Here is an 11,037-nt window from a genome sequence, read left to right on the forward strand (position 1 = left end):
AGGGGAGAGGTGAGAAGGGGACAGGGAGAGAGTCAGGGGAGACAGGGAGAGGGTCAGCAGGCAGCAGCAACCAAAACCTCTTGAAGACCTCCTCCAATCCTCCCAGAACCTCCCCTCAGCCCCTCCAGAGCCCCCTAGGATCCCTGTGACCCCCCCCAGCCCCTGTTAGGAGCCCACCTGTGAGGCCTGGACGATGATGGGCACCCCCAGGAGGCGCTGGCCGGTGAGGCCGATGGCCAGGGGGCACGGACTGGATGTCGCAGAACTCGACGTAGGCGATGCCCTTGGAGCGCCGCGAGTTGCGGTCCGAGATGATGCGCACGTCCCGCACCTGCCAGCGGGGGGCAGCGCCCGGGCAGCCGGCGGAGGAAGGGCGGGGGAGGCGGGGGGAGGTCGGTGGAGATCAATGGAGGTGGTTGGAGTTCGGTGGAGGTCCAGCAGGGGGAGCCGGAGAGCAGGGAGAGAGCAGAAGAGGTCATTAGAGATCAATAGAGATCATCAGAGATCATTAGTAATCAATAGATACCATTAGGTGTTGTTAGAAACCAATAGAAGTCCTTATAGGCCATTATAGAAGTCATCAAAGATCAATAGAGACCATTATAGGCCATTGGAGGTCATGAGAGACCAATAAAGACCACGACAAGCCATTAGAGATCATTAGAAATCAATAGAGACCATTAGAGATATTAGTAAAGACCATTATAGGCCATTAGAAGTCATTGAAGATCAATAGAGGCTATTAGAGATCAATAGAGATCAACGGAGGCCATTATAGGCCATTATAGGTCATTAGAGATCAGTAGAGACCATTCAAACATTAAAAGCCATTAGAGATCATTACAGATCAATGAAGGCATAATTATAAACCATTAGAGATCATTACAGATCAATACAGACAATTATAGGCCGTTATAGGCCATTAGAAATCAATAGACACTATTAGAGATCATTAGAGGCAATTATAAGCCATTAGAGATCAATAGAGACCATTAGAAATCATTAGAGATCAATAGACACTATTATAGGGCATTAGAGATTATTACAAATCAAGAGAGACCATTATAAACCATTATAGATCATTAGAGATCATAGAGACCATTATAGAACATTAGAAGTCTTAAAGGGTCAATAGAAACTATTAGAGGCCATTGGAGGTCATGGGCAATCAATAAAGACCATTACAGGCCATTAGATATCAATAAAGGCCAACAGAGATTAACAGAGCCCATTATAGGCCGTTAGAGATCATTAGGGATCAATAGAGCCCATTAGTGATCATTAGAGATCAATAGAGCCCATTATAGGCCATTAGAGATCAATATAGGCCATTATAGATCATTAGAAGTCATTAGGAATCAATAGAAAACTATTACAGGCCATTACAAAACATTAAAGATCATTAGAGATCAATAAAGGCACAATTATAGACTATTAGAGATCAATAGAGACCATTATAGGCCCTTAGAGATCAATAGAGGCCATTAGAGGCTATTAGAAGTGGTTGAAGTTCAGTGGAGGTCCAGCAGGGGGAGCCGGGGAGCAGGGAGAGAACCAGAAGAGGTCAATAGAGCTCAATAGAGGCCATTGGAGACCATTAGAGCTCCCTGGACATCCAGCAGGGGGAGCCGGGGAGCAGGGAGAGGCCATTAGAGATCATTGGAGGTGGTTGGAGTTCAGTGGAGCTCCAGCAGGGGGAGGCAGAGAGGAGGAAAGGCAGAGAGGTGCCAGAGCTTCAGGAGCCAATGGAGACCCCAAGGAGACCTCCCCAAGCCCAAGGGAGACCCCAAGGAGCCCCGCCCCACCCCGCCCCACCCACCTTGCCGACGGCGGAGAAGAAGTCCTCGAGGTCGCGGGGCCGGATGCGGGCGGCCAGCTGCATGCAGAACACCGTCCGGGCGTCGCGCTCCTCAGGGCTCAGGCTGCCCAGCGGCTCCCTGGGGCGGGGCAGGAAGGAAGGTCAGCGTCGCTCTCTGATTGGCCGGTGGGGTGGGGAGGAGGGAGGGGAGGGAGGGGCTGAGCTGACCTGGCAGGGCTCTTGTCCCGGTAGAGAGGGCTCTTGCTGTGGCGAAGCGGGCGCCTGGGGGGGGAGGAGAGAGAAGAGAGAAGTTAGGGGAAGGTTTGGGGGAGTTTGGGGGAAATTTGGGGGATTTGGGGGAAATTTGGGGGGAATTTTGGGAATTTAGGAAAATTTGGAGGGAAATTTGAGAATTTGGAGGAAGTTTGGAGGAATTTGGGGGAAATTTGAGGAAGTTTGGGGAAATTTGGGGGAAATTTGAGGAAGTTTGGGGAAATTTGGAGGAAATTTGGAGAAATTTAGGAATTTAGAAGAAATTTGGAAGAATTGGGGGGAAATTTGGAGGAAATTTGGAGAAGTTTAAGAATTTAGAATAAATTTGGAGGAATTTGGGTGAAATTTGAGGAGAAATTGGGGAAATTTGGGAATTTGGAGTAAATGGGAGGAATTTGGGGTGAAATTTTGGAGAAATTTAAAAAATTTAGGAGAATTTGGGGAAATTTGCAGACATTTGAGGAAATTTGCCTAAATTTGTGGAAAATTTGGAGGAATTTGGCAATTGAAGGTAAAGTTTCACCATTTGAGGTAAAACTCCCAAATCTGAGGTAAAATTTCCACAACGAGACAAAATTTCACTATTTAAAGATAAAACTCAAAAACTTGAGGTAAAATTTTCAAATTTGAGGCAAAATTTCGCTATTGGAGGCAAAATTTCCCTATTTGAAAGCAAAGATCAAAAATTTGAGGTAACATTTCAGAATCTGAGGTACAACTTCCACAATTTGAGGTAAAACTCCAAGCTTTGAGGTAAATTCCACCATTTGGAGGTAAAGCTCAAAACTTGAGGTAAAGTTTCAGAATATGAGGTAAGATTTTACAATTTGAAGTAAAACTGCCAAATTTGAGGCAAAATTTCCCAATTTGGGGCAAAGCTCTACAACTTGGAGATAAAGTTCAAAAATGTGAGGTAAAATCTCACCATTTGAAGGTAAAATTTCAACATCTGAGGTAAAATTCCAGAATTTGAGGTAAAGTTTTACTATTTGAGGCAAAATTCCAGAATTCAGAGGTAAAATTTCAGAATTTGAGGTAAAATTTCACTTCTTGAGGCACAATTCCACCATTTGGAGAGAAAGCTCAAAAATTTGAGCTAGAGTTGCAGAGTCTGAGGTAAAATTTTCACTATTTGAAGCAAAACTCCCAATTTGAGGTAAAATTTCCTAATTTGAGATAAAATTTCCTAATTTGAGGTAAAATTTCCTAATTTGAGGTAAAATTTCACAATTTGGAGGCAAAACTCCAGAACTTGAGGCAAAATATCCCAATATGAGGCAAAATCCCCCAATTTGGAGGTAAAACTCCAAATTTGAGGTAAAATGTCCCAATTTGAGGCAAAATTCCCCAATTTGGAGGTAAAATTCCCCAATTTGGAGACAAAATTCCAAATTTGAGGCAAAATTCCCCAATTTGAGGCAAACTCCCCCAGTTTGGCGGTGCAATTCCGCCACCAGGGGGCAGAGCTCCATGCTTTGGGGGGTGCATTTGTCCCCCTGAGCTCCCTGAGGGGCCCTGCTGCGTTCTGAGGGGGGGGTTTGGGGGTACCCCCAGAGCTACCCCCCACCCCCCACCCCCGCCATTACCGGGCCCCGGTCGTCGCGCCTCCTCTCGCGGCTCCGGGAGCGACTTCCCCTCCGGCGCTCGCGGCTGCGGCTCCGGTGTCGGCTGCGGCGTTCCCTGCTCCGGCTTCGGCGGCGCCGCTCCCGCTCCCGGTCCCTGCTGCGGCTGCCGGGACCCAAAAGCCTCTGGAGTTGACCCAAAATGGCCTCCCCCTGGGGCCCCCCTCCTCCCCCAGACCCTCCCCGGCGGACCCTCCCCCGGCCCCGCACCTGTGTCTGTGGTCGCGGCTCCGGCTCCGGCTCCGGCTCCGCTTCTTCCGGCTGCTGGGGGAGCGGGGAGGGGGTGAGGGGCAGGCGATCCCCAGCCCGGGGGCCTCCTCCCTCCCCCCAGCCCCCAAAACCTTTCAATTCTGACCCAAAAAAGCCTCCAGAGAGCCAAAAGAGTCCAAGAAAACCCTTCATAGGCTGCAAAATGCCTCAGAGGGCCAAAAAATTCCTTAAATGGCCAAAAAATTACTTAAATGGCCAAAAAATGACTTAATTAGCCAAAAAGTCCTTAATTAACCAAAAAAAAATCCCTAATTAACCAAAAAATTCCTTAAATGGCAAAAAAAATCCTTAATTAGCCAATAAAATTCCTTAATTAGCCAAAAAAATCCTTAAATAGCCAAAGAAATTGGTTAATAATTGGTTACTAATGCCCAAAAGTCCTTAAATAGACCCAAAAAATCCCTTAAGTAAGCAAAGAAACTTCTAAGGAACAATAAAAATTCCTTAATTAGCCAAAAAATGTCCTTAAATAGCCCCAAAAATTCCTTAATAGCCCCAAAAATTCCTTAAAGAGCCAAAAAGTTCCTTAATTAGCCCCAAAAATGCCTTAAATAGCCCCAAAAAATTCCTTAATAGCCCCAAAAATGCCTTAAATAGCCCCAAAAAGTTCCTCAAGTAATCAAAGAAACATCTAAGGAACACAAAAAATGTCCTTAAATGCCAAAAAATAGCCCCCAAAAATCCTTAAATAGCCAAAAAAATTCCTTAAAGAGCCAAAAAGTTCCTTAAACAGCCCCAAAATTTCCTTAGTAGCCCCAAAAATTCCTTCATTAGCCCCAAAAAATCCTTTAAGTAACCAAAGAAACATCCAAGGAACAATAAAAATTCCTTAAATAGCTAAAAAAAGTTCCTTAAATAGCCCCAAAAATGCCTTAAATAAGCCCAAAAAATTCCTTAAATAGATAAAAAAAACCCTTAAGGAGCCAAAAAGTTCCTTAAATAGCCCCAAAAATGCCTTAAATAGCCCCAAAAATTCCTTAAGCAAGCAAATGAACCTCTAAACAACCACAAAAATAATCCCTGCAATAACCAAAGAAATTCCTGAAGCAGCCCCAAAAAATTCCTTAAATAGGTAAAAAAAGTCTTTAAATAGCCAACAAAATTCCTTAAGGAGCCAAAAAGTTCCTCTAATAGCCCCAAAAATTCCCTAAATAACCCCAAAAAAATGCTTAAGTAGCCAAAAAATTCCTTAGATAACCAAGAAATTCCTTAAATAACAAAAAAAAATCCTTAAATAGCCAAAAATTTCCTTAAGGAAGCAAAAATATCCTTAAATAGCCCCAAAATTGCCTTAAACAGCCAAAAAAAAATCCCTTCAACGGCCCCAAAAATCCTGATATTGCCCCAAAATCCTTGAAACAGACCCAAAAATCCCTTCACCAGCCCCAAAATCCCTTTCCTCCGCTCCCAATTCCCTTCCATTCCTCCCCAAAAACCCCTTCCCCCCAAAAGTTGCTTTATTCCACCCAAAATTCCTCAGAGCTGTTTAAAGAGACCCAAATGGCCCCAAAATTCCTCCCCTCCACCCCCCCAGACCCTGCTCCCACTGCTGCTCCCTGGCTCCTTCTTGGCCTCCTTGCTGGACTCCTCTGCAGGCTGCTGGGGAGGGAAGGCACAGAAATGATCCAAAATAGCCCCAAAGTGACCCAAAGTAGACCCAAAGTGACCCAAAGTGGACCCAAAGTGACCCAAAACGCACCCAAAGTGACCCAAAACCACACAAAATAGACCCAAACGGACCCAAAATAGACCCAAGACCCAAAGGCCACCCAAAATAGACCCAAAGTGACCCAAAATAGACCCAAAATGGACCCAAACTGACCCAAAATAACACCCAAAGCAACGCAAAATGACCCAAAATAGACCCGAAGTGTCCCAAAATAGACCCAGAATAGACCCAAACTGATCCAAAGTAGACCCCAAAATAAGACCCAAAGCAACCCAAAATGACCCAAAATAGACCCACACTGACACAAAATAGACTCAAAATGGACCCAAAATGACCCAAAATAGACCCACACTGACACAAAATAGACTCAAAATGGACCCAAAATGACCCAAAATAGACCCAAACTGACCCAAACCCATACACAATAGACCCAAACTGAGCCAAAACCACACAAAACAGACCCAAAGTGACCCGAAATAGACTCAAAACAGACCCAAAGTGACCCAAAATAGACCCAAAGTAGACTCAAAGTGACACAAAACAGACCCAAAATAGACCCAAAATGGACCCAAAATGACCCAAAACAAACCCAAAACTGACCTAAAATAGACCCAAAATGGACCCAAAGTAGACCCAAGGTGACCCAAAATAGACACAAAGTGACCCAAAATGACCCAAAACAGACCCAAAGTGACCCAAAACAGACCCAAAATAGACCCAAAGTGACAGAAAACAGACTGAAAATGACCCAAAACAGACCTAAAATGGACTCAAAGTGACCCAAAATAGACCCAAAGTAGACCCAAAATGGACCAAAAGTGACCCAAAAGGAGCCAAATTGCCCCAAATTTGCCCCAAATCTCACCTGGCTCGGGGCTGGCTCCGGCTGCACCTTGGAAGGTCCTGGCTGGGCCTTCAGGGAGGGAAAATCAACCCAAAGTGACCCAAAGTTGCCTCTTTTAGCCCCAAAAGTGACCTCTCAGCCCCAAAGTTGACCTTTTTGGCCCCAAAAATTCACACTTTTGACCCCAAAACCGACCATTTCTGACCAAAATTGCCATTTTTTGACCCAAACTTGACCTTTTAGCCCTAAACTTAGCCTTTTCACCCCAAACTTAACCTTTTTACCCCAAATTGATCTTTTTGACCCCAAACTGGCGTTTTTGGCTCCAAATAATCTTTTCACCCAAAATCAGCTTTCTTAACCTCAAACTTGACCTTTTTACCCCAAACTTAGCCTTCTTACCCCAAATTGTCCTTTTCTGATCCAAACTGACCTTTTTGACCCAAACTGTCTTTCATTGCCCCAAATTTGACCTTTTTTACCCTAAACTTAGCCTTTTTACTCTAAACTTCACCTTTTCACCCTAAACTTGACCTTTTTGCCCCAAAGTTGACCTTTTTACCCTAAACTTGACTTTTTTGCCCTAAATTGACATTTCTTGCTGCAAACTTAACCTTTTTGCCCCAAACTTGACCTTTTCACCCTAAACTTGACCTTTTTGACCCAAATTTGACCTTTTTACCCCCAAACTTTACTGTTTTGACCCAAAACTGACCCTTTTACCTTATACTAAACCTTTTTACCCTAAACTTGACATTTTTACCCTAAACTTAACCTTTTCACCCCAACTTAACATTTTTGCCCCACAGTGACCTTTTGGACCCAAAACTGGCATTTTTTGCTCCAAACTTGACCTTTTCAACCCAAACCTAACCTTTTTTCCCACAATTGCCCTTTTTACCCCAAAATTAACATTTTTGTCCCAAAATGACCTTTTTCCCCCCAACTTGCCCCTTTTACCCCAAAATTTACTTTTGTGACCCAAGCTTGACCTTTTACCCCAAAATTGACCTTTTTGCCCCAAACTTGACCTTTTTACCCCAAAATTGACCTTTTTGCCCCAAACTTGACCTTGTTTGAGCCAAAATTGACTTTTTTTGACCCAAAATTAACCTTTTTTCTCCAAATTATCTTTTTTGACCCAAAACTAACCTTTTTGACCCAAACTTAACCTTTTTACCCCCAACCGCCCTTCCTACCCCAAACTCAACCTTTCCTCCGCCAACTTGCCCTTTTTACCACAAAATTGACCTTTTTGACCCCAAACTTAACCTTTTTTACCCCAAAATTGCCCTTTTCACCCCAAACTTGACCTCTTTGCCCCAAACCTGCCCTTTTTCACCCCAAAACCTCCTCCTCACCCTCCTCCTTCTTGTAGGGAGCCTCCAGCATGGCCTCGATGACGATGTCGAAGTCGTCCGACGTCATCGCCTCGCTCTGATTGGACGGAGGGAAGCCAATCAGGTGAGCCCAGCACACATCCCTCACCCCTATCTCCCTCCCCCCCAACCCTAGCCCCGCCCCCAGCCTCACCGGATCCGGCAGCTGATTGGCTCCGGCGGCCTCCATCCTGGGCCTGCCCGATGGGGGGGTTGGGGCTTGCTGCAGCTCTGCCTGGAGTGGGGGAAGGAGGGATCCCAAATTGACCTTTTCAGCCCCAAAATGGGACCCTTCCCCCAGCTCCCTTCAGGCCCCGCCCCTTCCTCCAAGCCCCTCCCCCCTTGCCCCCCAAGCCTCACTCTCCCTTCAGCTCCCATTGCCCCAAGCCCCACCCCCAGCTCCCTAACCCCCCCAAGCCCCCATGCATGAAGACCACGCCCCCTCAGCCAAGCCCCGCCCACCTCTTAGCCCCCATCCCTCCAGGCCCCGTCCCTGCTCTCTCAACCCCCTCCTCCTCCAAGCCCCTCCCTCGCCCCAGCTCCCCTTCACCCAAGCCCCTCCCTCCCCACAGCCCCCTTGGCTCAAGCCACGCCCTCTTGCCCAGGAACCACCCTCCCCTTAGCCCCCATTAAGCTAGGCCACGCCCCCTCCCGCAAGCCCCACCCCTTCCCTCCACAAACCTTTTCCCCATAGCCTCCTGTAGTCAAGCCCCGCCCCTTATCCAAGCCCCGCCCCCTCCCAAAGCCCCTCCCTCCCCATAGCCTCCTTTGCTCAAGCCCCGCCCCTTACCCAAGCCCCGTCCCCTCCACACAGCCCCAGCGTCCCCATAGCTCCCATTCGCCCAGGCCACGCCCCCTCGCTCAGGCCCCGCCCCCTCCTTGATCCCCATTCCCCATAACCTTTAGTCACCCAAGCCTCGCCCCCCTCCCCTCAGCCCCTTCCCCATAGCCCCCATTCACCCAGGCCCCGCCCCCTCCCTCGAGCCCCGCCCCTTCTCCGTAGGCCCCTCAAGCAAGCCCCGCCCCCTCTCCCCCCTCCCCTTCCTCCTGTACCCCTCTGAGCCTCCCCCCCAGCCCCGCTCTCCATTAACCCCCCCAGGCCCTCAAGCCACGCCCCGCTCCCCGCAAGCCACGCCCCCTGCCCCCCAACCTCCCCTTCCCGCTCCCCCCCCTACCCCCCCACCTCCACCCCCCTTCCTCCTTCCCCTCCTCCTTCCCCTTCCCCCGGTCGCCATTTTAGGCCTCGGCAGCTCCCTCCCCCCCCCCCCCCCCGCGCCTCGGCCCCGGCTCCGCTTTCCCCTTCCCCCCTCCCCCCTTCCTCCTTCTCCCCCTCTCCGCCATCCCCCCCCACCCCAGCGGCCCCCCGGAGGGTCCCTGCCCCCTCCCCGCGCCCTCCCCGCCCGAATCGTTCACTCACCGACCCCCCCTTGGCGCTCTCAAGCGCTGCCCGGCAGCGGCTGCGGAGGAGGCCCTGCGGAACGCGGCGGCGCTAAGATGGCGGCGGCGGCTCCCCCGCCCCCACCCTTCCCCCCCCCCTCCTCCTCCTCCTCCTCCTCCTCCCCGCCTGGCTCCGCGCTCCGGACTCCGCCTCCCCGCCTCCCAGCAGCCACCGCGCGGCGCGGCGCGCACCCCCCACCCCCCATTGGCTGGGCCGCGCAGGCAAGGGGCGGGCCAGCGGGCGGCGGCGCCGCTGATTGGTTGCTCGCCGCTTTCCCCCCTCTCCGCGCGTCGCCTCCCTCCCTCCCCGCCCTCCCCTTCGCCGTCCCAGCCCTGCGCGGTCGCCATGGCAACGCGGCCTGGTCGCGCCCGGTGAAGCCTGCGCCGGGAAATGGAGGCGGAAAGCGGTAGGGAATTGCCTCCCCTCCCCCCCCTCCCTCCTCTTCCTCCTCCTCTTCTTCACCCCGGGGGAGGGGTAAGGGGGGGAGGGAGAGGTTTAAAGAGCCTCAAATGGCCTCGGGGAGGAGGAGCCTGCGGGGTGGGGGGGGGCGGGAAGTCGAACCTCTCCTCCACCCCTTGCTACACACAGGACCCTGAACCCCCTCCCCCCCTCCTACTCCCCACGGCCTTAAAGGCACAGAGCCCCCGGGAGGGGCCTGGAGTGAGCCCCATGGGAGCCTAAACCACCAAAGTGAGCTTAAATCACCCCAAAATGAGCCTGAGCCACACTGAAATGACACAAAATCAGCCAAAATTGGCCCAAAATGAGCCTGAGCCACACTGAAATGACCCAAAATCAGCCCAAAATGGCCCAAAATGAGCCTGAGCCAGCCTGAAATGACCAAAAATGGCCCAAAATGAGCCTCAGCCACACTGAAATGACCCAAAATCAGCCCAAAATGGCCCAAAATGAGCCTCAGCCACACTGAATGGCACTGAAATGACCCAAAATGGCCCAAAATGAGCCTTAGCCCCACTGAAATGACCCAAAATCAGCCCAAAATGGCCCAAAATGAGCTTTAGCCACACTGAATGGCACTGAAATGACCCAAAATCACCCCAAAATGGCACAAAATGAGCCTGAGCCACCCTGAGAGTGCCAGAAGTCACTCAAAATGAGCTCAAATCACCCCAAAAATAGCCTAAAATGACCCAAAATCACCCCAAATAAGCCCAAAATGAGCCTAGGCCACCCCAAATGTCACCCAGATGACCCAAAATGAGCTTAAATCACCCCAAATGAGCCCCAGAATGAGCCTGAGCCACCCCAGTCTGACCCAAAATGACCCAAAAGGAGCCTGAGCCACACTGGATGTACCAAAAATCACTCAAAATGAGCCCAAATCACTCCAAAAATGGCCTGAAATGACCCAAAATGAGCCTGAACTACCCCAATATGACCCAAAAGGAGTCTAAATCACCCCAAAAAGGACCTGAAATGACCCAAAATGAGCCTGGACCCCCCCAAAAAAGAGCTCAAGCCACCCAAAATGACCCAAAATCACCCCAAATGAGCCCAAAATGAGCCTGGACCACCCCAATATGACCCAAAACAGTCCCAAAATGACCCAAAATTGCCCCAAAATGAGGCAGGAGTGGCCAAAACTTGACCCTAAAGACCCCAAAATGACCCAAAATAGACCCAAAAGGACCCCAAAGTGACCCAGAGGAGGCCTGAGAGGACCCCAAGTGATCCCAAAATGACCCAAAAGTGACCCAAAGGAACCTACAGAGACCCAAAGTGA

General features: G+C 49.8%; 1 protein-coding gene and 1 long non-coding RNA gene across 7 annotated transcripts; both read right to left on the reverse strand.

Annotated features, from left to right (window-relative positions):
• Positions 1 to 179: 179 nt before the first annotated feature.
• On the reverse strand, positions 180 to 2,068 carry LOC137461633 (uncharacterized). Its single transcript, XR_010993438.1, has 3 exons — positions 2,027 to 2,068; positions 1,820 to 1,937; positions 180 to 331 (listed from the first exon to the last, which is right to left on the reverse strand). It is a non-coding gene; the product is annotated as an uncharacterized lncRNA (long non-coding RNA).
• A 1,544-nt stretch (positions 2,069 to 3,612) lies between these two features.
• LOC137461630 (probable RNA-binding protein 23) lies at positions 3,613 to 9,405 on the reverse strand. 6 transcript variants are annotated; one of them, XM_068171313.1, is made up of 7 exons: positions 9,273 to 9,405; positions 8,010 to 8,090; positions 7,838 to 7,913; positions 6,498 to 6,544; positions 5,501 to 5,562; positions 3,904 to 3,954; positions 3,613 to 3,793 (listed from the first exon to the last, which is right to left on the reverse strand). In XM_068171313.1, exons 2-7 carry the CDS (start codon positions 8,043 to 8,045, stop codon positions 3,628 to 3,630), a joined length of 438 nt encoding a protein of 145 aa, XP_068027414.1. In that variant the 5' UTR covers positions 8,046 to 8,090; positions 9,273 to 9,405; the 3' UTR covers positions 3,613 to 3,627. The 6 variants fall into 6 exon arrangements, with proteins under 6 accessions (XP_068027414.1, XP_068027413.1, XP_068027412.1 ...); XM_068171312.1 differs by having other exon boundaries at positions 3,904 to 3,957; XM_068171311.1 differs by having other exon boundaries at positions 3,613 to 3,799; positions 5,501 to 5,559; positions 9,273 to 9,397.
• Positions 9,406 to 11,037: the final 1,632 nt, after the last annotated feature.

This window comes from Melanerpes formicivorus, unplaced genomic scaffold (genome assembly GCF_026170545.1).
Source record: "Melanerpes formicivorus ecotype bairdi unplaced genomic scaffold, bMelFor1.0.p_v2 SCAF_2739, whole genome shotgun sequence".
Classification (NCBI taxonomy): Eukaryota; Metazoa; Chordata; class Aves; order Piciformes; family Picidae; genus Melanerpes; species Melanerpes formicivorus.

Excerpts from the sequence above, each read along its gene's own strand:
- LOC137461630 (XM_068171308.1), bottom strand. The coding sequence starts at position 8,045 with ATGGAGGCCGCCGGAGCCAATCAGCTGCCGGATCCG. Across the intron at positions 3,958-5,500 it reads GGGAGCAGCAGTGGGAGCAG|CAGCCGGAAGAAGCGGAGCC; the intron begins GGTCTGGGGGGG and ends CCGCTCCCCCAG. Across the intron at positions 3,800-3,903 it reads AGCCGCGACCACAGACACAG|CCGCAGCAGGGACCGGGAGC; the intron begins GTGCGGGGCCGG and ends GGGTCCCGGCAG.